At 40.2% G+C, this 13,849-nt stretch overlaps 2 protein-coding genes across 5 annotated transcripts in view; one reads left to right on the forward strand and one right to left on the reverse strand.

Moving 5' to 3' along the window:
• cenpe (centromere protein E) overlaps nucleotides 1-8,099 on the reverse strand; it is a 31,812-nt gene extending 23,713 nt beyond the window's left edge. For all 3 annotated transcript variants that reach the window (XM_017458139.3, XM_017458138.3, XM_017458137.3), the window contains exons 1-17: nucleotides 7,959-8,099; nucleotides 5,740-5,846; nucleotides 5,569-5,658; nucleotides 5,360-5,478; nucleotides 5,128-5,247; nucleotides 4,960-5,041; nucleotides 4,063-4,130; nucleotides 3,899-3,973; nucleotides 3,707-3,758; nucleotides 3,521-3,608; nucleotides 2,318-2,447; nucleotides 2,106-2,225; nucleotides 1,809-1,961; nucleotides 1,534-1,681; nucleotides 1,333-1,441; nucleotides 446-725; nucleotides 178-225 (exon numbers count right to left, since the gene is read on the reverse strand). In XM_017458139.3, coding sequence (XP_017313628.1) covers nucleotides 178-225; nucleotides 446-725; nucleotides 1,333-1,441; nucleotides 1,534-1,681; nucleotides 1,809-1,961; nucleotides 2,106-2,225; nucleotides 2,318-2,447; nucleotides 3,521-3,608; nucleotides 3,707-3,758; nucleotides 3,899-3,973; nucleotides 4,063-4,130; nucleotides 4,960-5,041; nucleotides 5,128-5,247; nucleotides 5,360-5,478; nucleotides 5,569-5,658; nucleotides 5,740-5,846; nucleotides 7,959-8,014 — 1,845 coding nt within the window. In that variant the 5' untranslated portion in view covers nucleotides 8,015-8,099. The remainder of the gene's footprint in view (nucleotides 1-177; nucleotides 226-445; nucleotides 726-1,332; nucleotides 1,442-1,533; nucleotides 1,682-1,808; nucleotides 1,962-2,105; nucleotides 2,226-2,317; nucleotides 2,448-3,520; nucleotides 3,609-3,706; nucleotides 3,759-3,898; nucleotides 3,974-4,062; nucleotides 4,131-4,959; nucleotides 5,042-5,127; nucleotides 5,248-5,359; nucleotides 5,479-5,568; nucleotides 5,659-5,739; nucleotides 5,847-7,958) is intronic.
• Nucleotides 8,100-8,914: 815 nt separating this feature from the next.
• LOC128629224 (protein BTG1) lies at nucleotides 8,915-12,900 on the forward strand. 2 transcript variants are annotated; one of them, XM_053676276.1, is made up of 3 exons: nucleotides 8,915-9,009; nucleotides 9,127-9,263; nucleotides 11,398-12,878. In XM_053676276.1, exons 2-3 carry the CDS (start codon nucleotides 9,146-9,148, stop codon nucleotides 11,718-11,720), a joined length of 441 nt encoding a protein of 146 aa, XP_053532251.1. In that variant the 5' UTR covers nucleotides 8,915-9,009; nucleotides 9,127-9,145; the 3' UTR covers nucleotides 11,721-12,878. The 2 variants fall into 2 exon arrangements, with proteins under 2 accessions (XP_053532251.1, XP_053532252.1); XM_053676277.1 differs by lacking the exons at nucleotides 8,915-9,009; nucleotides 9,127-9,263 and adding an exon at nucleotides 10,410-11,305 and having other exon boundaries at nucleotides 11,398-12,900.
• Nucleotides 12,901-13,849: the final 949 nt, after the last annotated feature.

Below are 13,849 nucleotides of genomic sequence, written 5' to 3' on the forward strand. Positions count from 1 at the left end.
AAATAAATAAACAAATAAATAAATGTAAACAAACTTCTAGAAGATAAAGAGTGTTTTTAAATGATCTAAAGACCGTTCCATGTAATCAGAATAAACCATCAATAAGGAGTTCATTTAAAAGCCACATTTTTTGATCGGGCTACTTTATATTTTACAGCAGAGCATTTTAGCACTCACCCTCTCAGAGCTCAGCGTTTGACACAGCTGGACAGCCTCCGCAAGGTACTATTACAGAGAAAAGAGGGAATAAACATGAAAGATCAATGTAAAAAAACAAAAAACAAAAAAAACAAAAAACAAACCATCTAGAACAGAGGCTTTTCTGCATTTAAAAAAAAAAAAAAAAAAAAAAAAAAAAAAAAAAAAAAAAAAAACCTACTGCTGATCTAAGCAGTATTGAAACAGAGAGAAAGGAGCAGTGTACAAGCCAGCAACGTCTTCATACCTGCTCACAGGCTTTGTTGTCCTTCTCTGGCTCTGGAGCCTTTTCCAGCTCAGCAATCTTCAGCTCCAGCGTGGAACACTTCTGCTCAGCGGTCTGTTTTTCCTGTACCTCCGTCTCCAGCTGTTGCTCCAAGGTCTGTAATTGTTTCTGGAGCTCGTCGGTCCTCTGCTCCAGCAGCGCGTTGTTCTCTTCGGCTTTTTGCTTCTCCTGCGTTTCTGTCTCCAGCTGACGCTCCAAACATCCGACTCTGAACATGAGCTGGGGCGAGTCGGTGCACACGCTGAGGAGAGGCGGTGGTAATGCGGATAGAGAGTTCAGAGACAAAGCATAAAATGTTAGTTCCTCCTGTAGTCAGACAGTTCAGAGAGCAAATTTGTTCAATGATAAGTGGGTTTTATACACACATGATTCATACAGATGCTTCATCATGTAATTCCAGGACATTTCAAGCACTATTTCTGGTTTTCAAGGACTATACAAGAGGTGTCCATCCACCCATTTCTGTACCGCTTGCCCTACACAGGGTTACAGGGAGCCTGGAAGGGGACTCAGGGCACGAGGCACCCCTGGACAGGGTGCCAACTCATTACAAGGCACAATCACACACTATGGACAATTTGGAAATGCCAATCAGACTACAACGCATGTCTTTGGAATGGGGGAGGGAGAAGGAGTACCTGGAGAAAACCCCTGAAGCACGGGGAGAATTAGAGGCATGGTGGATGAAGACCTCTGCTCTAGGATCCCAAACATGACCAAAAAAAAAAAAAACCTTGCTAAAAACTCATCTTCTGAGTCATGAACTTCGACAGAAACAGAATCAAATCCATCTCAGGAGCCACAGTGTCAAGAAACACAAAACGTAAACCATCCTCAAGTCGTCTCACCCTTCTGCAGAGCTGCGCATAGTAATGTGACTCTGGTTCATCTCCAGGTCTATAGAGGTGTCCTCAGAGGGAGAGTAAAAACACGGTGTCGTGTCAAATTCCTCCATTTCTGCAAGCACACACACACACACACACACCTCAAATTAAACTGCAATGGTAAGAAACTGTATATAAAATAGTGAATTCAGATAGAGCTTCCACCTTCACTCTCCTCCGTCACAGTAAGATCAGCTTTGCTCTTTTTGAAAAAGGGCTCAGCAAAGCTCATATCAGTAGATCCATAATCGCCTGCCAGTAACGGAGCTGATCTAAAGAGCTTTCCACCCCAGGTCACTCTTCTCTTGGGAATCTTTAATTACACAGCAACATGTGCAAGCCGTGAAATTACTACTGAATTATAAATAAATTAAGAGAAGATTTTTTTTTTTTTTTTAAATTAAAAAAAAAAAAAAAAAAAAAAAAAAAAAAGACAATACCTTTTGGACAGGGACCACATTTGATGCAGTTACCAAAAGCTTTGTTAGGTTCCTTATTCTATCTGCTTGCTCTCTCTGGAGCTGATCCTTCTCTTGGAGGAGCTGGGACAGTGTCTCCTTCTCAGTCACAGTTGTTTGGGTGACTGAAGAAACCTACAGATGAAAGAGCAAAAATAAATAATAATAATAATAATAATAATAATAATAATAATGTCACCCATTATTATAGTTCAACTGTTTCACTGGACACACGCATTTGTCAGACTGGGACACAAAATATCTTCCCCTCGAATTTACCTCTTGAAGACGTCGTTTGAGATCCACAATCTCATTGCGGTATCTTCTCAAAAGAGCACCGTCGTCCGAGACCTCCGTGACATGAGGATCGTTCTTCATGCGCTTCGCCGCACTGGCAAACTGTTCGACAAGACATGTTTAACCAACAAAATGTCTGACAGCTCCAAGACATTCTACAGGGATTATCAGCGAGTGTCTTCTCTCCTTCCCACCTGTAAAGTGCTCACGGTTTCGTCCACAGTCGCTGGAGTGATGGTGCAGATGATGACGGTTTTGGCGTTGCCACCCAGAGAATTCTGGAGGATCCGGGTTAGTTTGCTGTCTCTGTAATTTGTGAAACCCCTGTAACATGAAGTGAAAGCAGACTTGCGATTAGTATTTAAGTTGAAGACATGCTGTTGTGACATGTGACTTCTCCTTTACTTGCTAAACGCTACATGAACAAGCATCAGGTGTAGCATTCCTTTCCTTTAATTCTAACAGTAGCAGTTACTCAGGATGATTCAATTCAATTTTATGAATTTATACGACACTTTTAACAATAAACATTGCTTGCATCTGAATATACATACTATTACAGATCGACTGATAACCGGTTTTCCTGATAATTAAGCATTTTTGCATAATCTGATATCGGTGGAGCTGATATTACAAAACCGATAAATGGCGCCATCTTGTGGGCGTTTTGAGAATTGTGTGCAGTACCACCGTTGCAGCACTGCATTGTGAGAGTTGTTTTTATGTGCTTTGTCATTTTAATTTATTTATTTATAATACCTCATTGAAGCTTTAATTTATTTATTTCTTTTAAAGTTCAGCATGTTTGAGTCCTGGAATGAACACAGGACAGACTTTATGATTGAATAAATCTGCATCCAGATGACTACCACTACCAGAGTGAGTTTCTAGCCATTTTTTCCTTTTTAAAAATCGGCTCTCTTTTACACGTCACTTAAGATTTTTTTTTAAACTAAAAGATACCGCACCCTATATAAATATAAAAGAAAGGCACAAATGGTCTTGGAGAGTCTTTGCTTTTGTATGTGATATCAGCAAGTACTCACAAACAAACAACTTTGATACAGCAAAAAAATCTCTACATTTAATAATCCCGTTGGGTATCGCACTATTCTCACTGACGGTTTTTCCTTCTAGTTGTTTCCAAGTATTAAGAAATTGTTGCGACTTGTAGAAATTAAAGGCATCCATTTTGTGATTGACAAATAGTTCAACATTTGCTCAATTTTTTTCGACGTCTGGACGAATTTGGTCAAATAAACAGGATAAAAGCATTTTTTTTTAAGCCGATCACATTCAAATAGGCTTTTAGTCCAAAGGCAACACCAATTTGAAAAAAATTGATGTTCAGTGTATAACCAGGTATTTAATTAGCATCGAGTGTTTGTGATTCATACTTGTGGCTCTCATCAGACAGTTTCTTGATGACTTGTCCCAAGGTGAAGAGACTGCGATTGATATTGCATCCCTCTTTGAAACGGGTCCCTGAATTAAAACAAGCAGCAAAGGACCAGCATTTAAGTAATAATAGTACTAGACTGAACACACTAATAATTACTCACACTAACAAGACCTCAGCTTACCCTCGGCTCCAGTCTGACTCGCCCGTTCAGCCCCAGCGAGATCCACCAAGTTCTAGTGAAGGGTGGGGGGATTAAAGAGAATTAAAATAGAGGCAAATCCTTGTTGGATAGCAAGAAATGACAAACATGTGTTTCCAGATAATCAAGACTATATGAAATTAGGAAAAGGGAGAAGCTTTGAAATCAGCGCACCAAATGGGACACTATGATGGCGCCGTCAGCATTTTCACCAGACGCTGGCTCACTTCTCTCCCTGCTCTCCAAGATCTGAAAACAAACGTGTGTAAGCTTACTTCGAGCAAGACAAAAAAACAAAAAAAAACAAATTAACAATACACGTTCAACAGATGGCTCACCATGCGGAAAATGGCGTGAGAGCGACTGCTCCTCTCGTTCATTTTTGTCTTCCCACAATGTCGGTTTTCTACGAGAAGAAAATGAATAAAAGGATTGCAAGGATGGACCAGAAGAGCGACAAAATTTAGGCTGATTATATACCACAGAGCTGGTGAACTCTTCAGGTCCATAAGTATTTGGACAGTGACCGTTTGCGTCAATAGGCCTCTGTTCACCATCACAGTGGATTTGAAACAAGTGTAGACTTTCAGCTTCAATACAAGGGGTTAAACATATCTTGCATTAACTGTTTAGGAATTACAACCTTTATAAAAAAAAAAAAAAAAAAGAACCCTCCATTTTCACAGGCTCAAAAGTATTTGGACAACGGCTTATCAGTCAGTTGTCCAATTACTTTTGAGCCTGTGAACATGAACAGACTATGTATTTACATGTTTAAGAAAAATAGTGGGAAGCAATATTAAAAAACGGTCACTGTCCAAATACTTATGGATCTGGCCGCGTGCATGTATATTTTTAAACATAAAACAATCCAAACTCTATTGTAAATTACACTACGGTGGACGTTCCACATAAATGTATTTCTTGGGTGTTTCATAAAATGAAATGTAAATCAACATAAAATGCCTGACACTGTTGTACGTTGCAGTTAATAAAAAAAAAAAAAAAAGCATATATATTTTTAAATCGTTGGCAAATTGCTGATGTATAAAGGGGCATAAAACACCTCAGGACATGCTGTTATCAGAAATAAACCATCTTCGAGTAGATTAGAGTAACTCTGCTTCGCACCAGGCCGTATCACACCACCCCACTGTGGATTTCTGAGCTAAAGCAGCATGCGCTGTTCTGTTTGATTCCTTACTTAGGTTGATAAAACAAATAAACCACTTTACTTTCTCCTTTCCGGATCCAGGCCAGCGCTTGTTCCGGATACCTCACCAGCTCTTCCGTCAAATCAGCCACGTAGACGTTTTTCTACCAGTGTGATAAACATTCACCATCAGATGCTGCACATTCAAAAACGAATAATAAATAATTTTTTTAAAAAAAATAACACTTACGTAGTTGCCTTCGCGGATTTCCAGCGGTTTTCTTTTCCAGCTGTCGCACAGGAGGTCTGTGACTGTTTCATTGTAAATTTCCATGTAGCTCACACGCAGAAGAAACTCTTTATTTGGACACTGGGAAGATCGACAACATGACATGGTGGGGATTTAAATCTACTCCGCTGAAAAGGCTCAGATCGGTTATATTATACAAAATCAGTCGTGTGCTGCGAGACAAAAATCGTACGTTTTTGATGGTATGAAACACGTCGGCCATGGCGAGAGGGATCACGCCAGGGTTGTGCTCACTGCCCATCATTGTAAAAGTCTTTCCAGAGGAAGTCTGTCCATATGCAAATATAGTTCCTGAAGAGTAAAGGGTACATCAGTCAAACTACACACTCAATATACAATGCATATATATTACATACTCCATGGTTTAGCGGTCAGAATTACCATTGTATCCTTCTACAGTGGACACCACCAGGGGTTTGGCGATTTCGTTATACAGCTGATTGGTGGACTCTTCTGCATTAAAAACCCTGTCTGCAGATCGAAATAAATAAATAAGTCACACAAGATATCCACTGTAACGTTTATGATTTCAACCTTACGCTCGTTACTTACCAAAGTTGAAACTTTTGGTCATGTTGCCGTCATCGTCGATCTGATGTATCGCCTGTTTATCGGTCTTCCAGTACAACGGTAACGGCTCTGCGTTATCCGCCTCCTCGCTAGGATTTAAAACAGCAGCACTTTATATTATGACTCGGTGATGAGCGACAAGAGCTGAAAATGTATCGAATGTTAGGAACATTACTATGGAAGTCCCAAAATGCCATGAGTTTTAATTATTATTGTTATTATTATTATTATTAGCCATTATCTTGATCTCACAACTTCTTTTTCATGTGATGTAGAAATTCACGAGCACGGATGAGTGCATCTGTATTTATTTTACATTTACGGCACTTATCCAGAGTGACTTGCGTTTCTCTTATTAATCCACCGGAGCAGTTGAGGATTAAGGGCCCTGTCCAAGGGCCCAGCGGAGGCAACTTGGCGGTGATGGGATTTTAACCACCAAGCTACCGCTACCACCATTTTAGACGAAACAGACGTACGTTTGTCAGCGCTAGACACTTTCCAAATCATCGTCCATCACTTGAGAAGGCGAACGAGTAATTTGAAACTCCTTCATGGACAGTACAGTAATCCTGAATGGGTCGTCAGTTACATCGCGGGAATCTCCAGAGACAGGATGTAATACTGCAGAATCACGACAAATCACCAAATATGTGACAGTGTGCTACTGCGATGTAAAGTTAGTATGCTACTGCAATATGATCTCAGATCTAGTGATACCTAGGCATGGGCGATATCTTCTCGTTTGCGATACACCGGTAGAAATTCTCCCCACAGAATGGGTCTTCCCGTGATAACGATGAAGCCTAGTCGATGATGTATTTGTGTGCGACCCATTCTCAGCTCACGTGCAGAGCGAAATCGAGTACGGCGGAAGGCGGACGTGAAGCCGAGGAGGAGTTCATCACTAAACGAGGAGCTACTGCACCTCAACAATCTGGATCTGGTTTGCTTTCAGAAAATCAGGTTTACTTTTAGATCAGTGTTTGTGTTTCTGAGGATCTCAAGATCACAACCATCACTTGTAGATAAAAACAGTGGCGAACGGTTCTGTATTCATATCGTCACGGATATCGGTATCGCAATAAACACCACAAAATATCGTGATATAGTTTTAAGTCCATATCGCCCAGCCCTAGTGATACCTTTGGCCATCACTAGAATAATTTATTCTTTTTTTTTCTAAAAGAGCTTTTGTTATCTCGAGATGGAAAAGAAAAAAAAACACGTTGTGATCATGAGATACGAGAAACATATAACACTTCCATACAGTACGATTTATTTCACTTCAGTCAACTGCACTTATTTTTATTTTTAAACACAGTTTCACATTATCCCCTCTCAGCCATCCAGGTGGTCTCGGATCAGTGACTCGGCACCTTTTGTGAAGACAACCTGTGAACTCCGACACCTCAACCTTATAAGCAAAGCGTACTCGGATCAGCTCTAGAGACGGTCTCGGTACGGTTCTTCCACTTACTGTGAATAAACACTCGGTCAATCAGGGCACAGGAAATCTACAGTGCACTCGCACAACTTGATTTGTGCACATTATGTTCCAGACTTATTACTGAAATGCTTTCATTATGGGGTATAGAGCGATGTCAAAAACACTAAAAAGCATTTTCGCATAATGATGTGAAAATCTGAATGCACTGAAGAAAAGGCTGTCTGGGGGGGGGGGGGGGGGGGGGTTGGGGTGATCAGGAACATGACAGACTCACACAGACTAATAAACACATTGTGGCACTAGCAGTGATGCTGGGGGGTTTAAGTAAGTAGGCAGTAGTAAGAACAACACTTCCTGGACCTTACTACTGTATTATAAAGCAGTGTAGGAAAGTATGAGAGCCACAAATAAGTCAAGGGCACAAAAACAGGAGCTGGTTTCCATGCTTTAGCAACACAATCATCATGTAAAATAAAATTAAAGCATTTTACACCAGCTGATCCATGTGACTCCAGTGTGATTCATTTTAAAAGCACTTTATATGTGAAAAACAGGTCTACCCAACATTACTTATTAACATACCGCTACCGGAGAAAGACAATAAAGATAACAACACGACTAGCATCTAAAACTAGCATAATAACTGTGCATTAGTAAACAGCCAAGAAAACCATGAGGACTAATACACACTGAATCCACTTAATTACCTGCTAAAAACTACTCCGTATAGCACCGGAAGTGTTTCTCTTACCGTTTTATAAAGGGTCGAACCCTAACGCAAACTTTAACAGCAGACTCGTCGGTCATTTTCGCCTCATAACCGTCCGGCGCTTTCACTGAAATCAACTAAACACCCGAATTAACCGACTGCTGCAGAACGCTGTAGACTGAAAGAAATTTAAAATTTTGAAACGAATTTTGATTGGACGACGTCACGGGCCTCCGTCCAATCACAAGGCAGCAACAATGACGTGTGCAACAAGGGCGAGAGATTAAACCTTAAAAAAAGTCTCGTTTCTCGACCATTAAAGTGTCACAGTGAGATTTATTTCTTTCTTAAAACATTAAATAAAACAATGAAACACTTTTGTACGAAAACCCAAAGAGGCCATGCGTTATTATAATACATATATATTTTTTCTTTCTCGTTTTCTCGTGACGTCATTTTTCTGTGTACTGGACACAACAGTTTGTTTCTGGTCAGTCCATCTCCACCTCAAGTGGTCTAACAAGGGGTTCCCAAACTTTTCCAGGGCGATGGCCCCCCAAATGGCATTAACATTCAACCGAGGCCCCCCTTTTGCAAGATGTCTTTAAAACACATTAAAAATACAGACTTCTGAATATATCCCCCCTTTTTATTAATAATTACATCTTACACCATTATATTACATTACATTAGGAATTGATTATGTGTGTGTGTGTGTGTGTGTGTGTTTGTCTGAGAGTGAGAATTTATTTTTCACACCAAATTGTTGAGACCCCCGGGCGCCCCCTGGCGGCCCTCAGTTTGAAAACCACTGCGCTAGCTTTTTTTTAAGAATTCTCCTGCTCACTCTCATTGGTCCTTTTCACCAGAAGTGAACAACCAATCAGATCGCGTTTCGGAATTGCGTAGCCCATAGGACCTAGTTGAACGCACGTCTTTGATGACCAGTCCTCAATCCTACGTATGTCGTAGTCGCCCGCGCAAAGTGCGATTCAAATGTTCGAGAATATTTACCACGTGATCTTTTGCGAAGTCTACAACTCCGAGGGCCGAACAGACACAAAGTGAATTAGTTTTGACGAGTGTGGAGAAGGCGAGTTGTGTGTGTTTTTTTTTAAATTTAATATAACATAAACATTCAATTTAATCTAATTAAACATAAACATTGAACCTAAACGGAAAGCTGAATGTATTGTATGATATTTTACAGCTTATGAAAATATTTCACCATGAAAGCCGAGGTGTCCACAGCTGTGAACTTTATTACCACGTTACTGAGAAGAACAGGACTTCTGTCTGAAGAACAACTCCAACACTTCAGCCATTCTCTGGAAAAGGCTTTAGGAGGTGACATTTAGTCTTTGTTCAATCCACTTAACTGGTTTATTTTTCACTTTCACTGAAATGGACTAGTTACATCCTGGTTCAAGGATGAGTCTCAGATGAACAATGTACTGTACACTGTACAGTGATTTCCCTTGCTATGAAATCAAAGGGAAAAGCTGATCAATTAAAGTATAATTAGTCTTTATTAGTCACATGTACATTACAGCACAGTGAAATCATTTTTTCTTCACATATCCCCTGCGATGTTAGGAGGTTGGGATCAGAGAGGGTTAAGGGTTTTGCTCAAGGGCCCAACAGTGGCAGCTTGGCAGTGCTGGGGCTTGAACCCCCGAACTGAAACCCTGATCAGTTACCCAGAGCCTGGCAGTGCTGGGGCTTGAACCCCCGACCTTATGATCAGTAACCCAGAGCCTGGCAGTGCTTGGGCTTGAACCCCCGACCTTACGATCAGTAACGCAGAGCCTGGCAATGCTTGGGTTTGAACCCCCGAACCGAACCCCTGGGCAGTAACTCCGAGCCACCACAGACATTTAATTTACATCATCCAGCATTAGGCATATGTGTCTAATGTGTGGCTTAAAAATGTTAGAAAAATCGGGGCAGTATAAACCTGTCGCATACTAAAAAAATGTAAATAATTCTTTGGTTGTGAGTTGAGGTGGGCGTAATGTGAAACGCTCACCGATGGCTGATTTAGTGCCAAGTTCTGGCAGTGTCAACATTTAAAAAAAAACAATCTTCTTTAAGTTAAATTCTCATATGTAAACAATGCTCATCTATAACCCACCAAGAGAAAAATCGTGGGATAGGCTGCATATCTGTCATTAGAGGATGTTCATTATATTATCTGACATGAAGAGCATACAGTATATTGTTGCACAGTTTGTTATAGAATTTGGCAAAGATTTTGGGATCGTCATACAGTGGACAAATCTTAAAATACTGCTGAAATCGAACCGTGCAAAACAGGCTTTAGAGTTTTTAGTCCCTGTGAAGTGCCTTGAGAGACGCAGCGTTATTCGATGTGTTGACGTAATAGCCAGTGAAACAGGAAGTTAGGGTGGGACATGTCGAGTGGCTCCTCCCCCTTTTAAAATAGCCAATAGTGTTTAGATTACCTCACAGCCCGGGCTAAAACACACTGTGTGATTTTTAATATTCCTTTGCGACTGTTGCTTGTCAGACTGTACGAACACGATCCCCGCTGTAAGCCATGTCACACTGTAGGATTTCGGTTGTCATTAATGTCGGACTGTACGACAGTCAAGATGCGAAAAACGGACGCACTCACGTGAGAAGACTCATACGAAGGAGGAGAAGCCACACTACAAGACTGTGCCTCAGATCTTCCGACACTGGTAGAATTTAACCGGAGGGAAAAATTTGATCACAGCGGCCGTTAATTGTCTGTCAGGGAACGCGTCAAACTAGCGATCAGTGCCTACAGATTTTGGCCTAGGATTATAGGAATCTTTTAGGATTCTCCAAAATTTGTCTCAGACGACCAAATCGTGGCCAAAATCGTACCGTGTGAACCCGGATTAATACGTACTTGAGAGATAGTACTATGGATGCGAGCCTGAGCAATAACGACGTGCTGGATTCACTTGTGCAGGATTCAAGCTGTTTCCTTCTTAACCAGTGTACACTTCGAAAACGAATAGAAGGCGGGTGTTTGAACAGCCAAAGACACAGCCCAACAACGGCAACTTCGGCACGGTGTTTATAATGTTGGGGGCGGGGCACTTCAGATTCTTGACAGCATTTGTTTGGACAGAGAAGCCGAAGTGCAGGGCGATGTCATCAAAATTGTCGATTCGTATTGGTGCTAGAGAGACTGTACATGTTAAATGCATACATCTTCTAAATGCGAATTTTGTCATTGTTTTGGAGCACATTAGCTTGTAGATAACCTGAAGCCCAACATATTCATACTAACAGCCACAAAACTTCAATTTCGATTTCATGCGGGCTTCGTCTCAGCAGCGCTAGTATGACCCAAAAAATGCTGCCTTTCTTGAGAGCCTCCTCCCAAGTGAATGGTAGTAATGATATTTTAACAGCAAATCTATTCTTAAAACAATATGCAAGTTGCACAGAGTTTTTAAAAGTTGTTTTTTTTCTTTGATTTTAGAGCATTATGAGGACCACTGGTTTCCTGACGCACCGTTTAGAGGTTCGGGATATCGCTGTATCCGGATCAATCACAAGATGGACCCGCTAGTAGGGAAGGCCGCTTACACCGTCGGCCTCAGCAGGAAGCAGCTTTTATCCCTCTTACCCTGCCAGCTTACGATGTGGGTCGACCCCTACGAAGTGTCCTATCGTATAGGGGAGGACGGGTCCATTGGTGTACTGTATGAGTCCACACCACCCCCGGAGACTCATCTGAACTCTGTGGACAGCTGCAAAGAGAAACTGAGACTGGGTCACTCGAGGACTGTGATTTCCAGCTAATGACTCTTTTGTTTTATACTTCTTTTTTTTTTTTTTAATGATTTTTGTAAATCGGATATATTTGGATTCAATAATGATTTTAATGCCTTTACAATTTTGTAATTTTTTTTATACATTTCAATTATAGATGATGCTTTAGTTTTTTTTCATAGTGTTACATATTATGCAAATGAAATATAAAATATACTACATATACAGTAAGTACACGCTTTAGGTGTAACTGTAGCCCATTCGTTGCTATACACAATTTCTAACCCCTCTTTACCACATTCATCAGTGGGAACGGTCCATCATAGGACCACAGTGAGCCATGAGAGAACATGGTATCTTTGGTTTGAACCCACTCTTTGTTCAAGTGATCAAAAATATCCGAACAGGTGATTGACAGGTGTGTCTTGTTGCCCAGGTGTGCCCTGTTAGATTGATTCTTTAACAATAACTCTGAATGTCTACTCTTTGAGACCTTGGTTTCAGCTGTGAAGACTGTATTTGTTGTTTAAAAAGTATAAACCGACATGAAGACATTTAAACACCGACTCCTATTTTCATTGTCATCACAATTCTTTGCTTCCTTAAATTAATTAAACATAACTGACTGTGATAAGCCTTAGTAAGCTTGACTGTGGTGTAAAACCTCAGGTTCCCCAGTTGTGTGTTTTGTTACTGGTTTGAAATAGTCAGTTATTCATTTATTCAGACTGTAATCGTGTTTGTATTAATTATATGAAAATTCATGTTACTAAACAGCAGTGTTATTTTGACTCAAAGATGTACATGATTGTGGATAATAATGTGTTTTCTCAATATTTAATAAACGTGCAGTACAGTAAAAATAGTTTATTCCTAATTAGTTGAGAAATTATGAAAAATAATCTTCGTTTCAAAGTATCGTGATTAATATTTAATGCATTATTTTATAACATACACATGCCCTAATTCAGCCGAGCATTCTGATAGGTTCTTCCCTTTTAATGAAATGAGAGTGACCGGGATACGCTAGCTCAGGGGTTCCCAAACTTTTCCAGGGCGAGGCCCCCCAAATGGCATTAACATTTAACCGAGGCCTCCCTTTTGCAAGATGTCTTTAAAACACATTAAAAATACAGACTTCTGAATATACCCCCCCCCCCCTTTTTTTTATTATTAATAATCACATATTTACATTACATTAGGAATTGATTGTGTGTGTGTGTGTGGTCTGAGAGTGAGAATTTATTTTTCACACCAAATTGTTGAGGCCCCCCACTTTCGCCCCCTGGCGGCCCCCACTTTGAAAACCACTGGTCTAACAATTGCAAATATGGTTGCTTGGACCGTTTTTAATTTCCCTCTTTATTTGAGTGATTAACTCTATGTATTGGCATTGCAAAAGCAACATTTTTAAAATGTTATTTTCTTTTTATAAAAGGTTTTACGGAAACATCAATATCTTGGCTCAGGATGGGCCATATAACTGCTTGGAACAAAAACTGATCCCTAGAGAACATATATAAACATTTTGCACATTCTTGCTCCTCAGACTTAAAACTTAAGTCCAAATGTAACGCTCAGGATTGCTCACAGTTCCACCTTTAGGGCCAATTTATAATGGAAAGGGTTCAAGTCTTACTTTTTTTAGGGGGTGCCCAGGTAAGTATAGTGTGCATGCAGAACATTTCAGGTTTGAGACTTATTTTTTGTATTAAATTTATTTTTACTTTTTTTAATTCCCCTCAGTTTCTGGTTGAATATCTCAGGTGAGAGACGGGATACGAACCTGAAATTTTCACGGAAATAATTCCTCTATAGTAGCATTCTGCTGTAAAAAATTTAGCGTGAGATTCCACTGGTTACAGAGTTAGGGCTAGTAGAAATCTGGAGAAAAGCCTACTTTATTCTTGCATTTTGAGAAATGAACAGATGTAATATAAGCATAACAAATCATTAAAATGATCAGTATTTTACAGTAATTATGTTTGAGTGTTTATGATATAATAGCTTATCATTGTCAGTGAGGTCTAAAATATTACTACATTTGATATTGTGACAACAGTGAAGCATGATCGATCACAGGGTTCTCCAACTCTGCAGAGTTTAGCTCCAACCTCCAAACTCACCTGCCTGTAGCTTTCTAGTAATCCTGAAGACCT

Source organism: Ictalurus punctatus, chromosome 26 (genome assembly GCF_001660625.3).
Source record: "Ictalurus punctatus breed USDA103 chromosome 26, Coco_2.0, whole genome shotgun sequence".
Taxonomy (NCBI): Eukaryota; Metazoa; Chordata; class Actinopteri; order Siluriformes; family Ictaluridae; genus Ictalurus; species Ictalurus punctatus.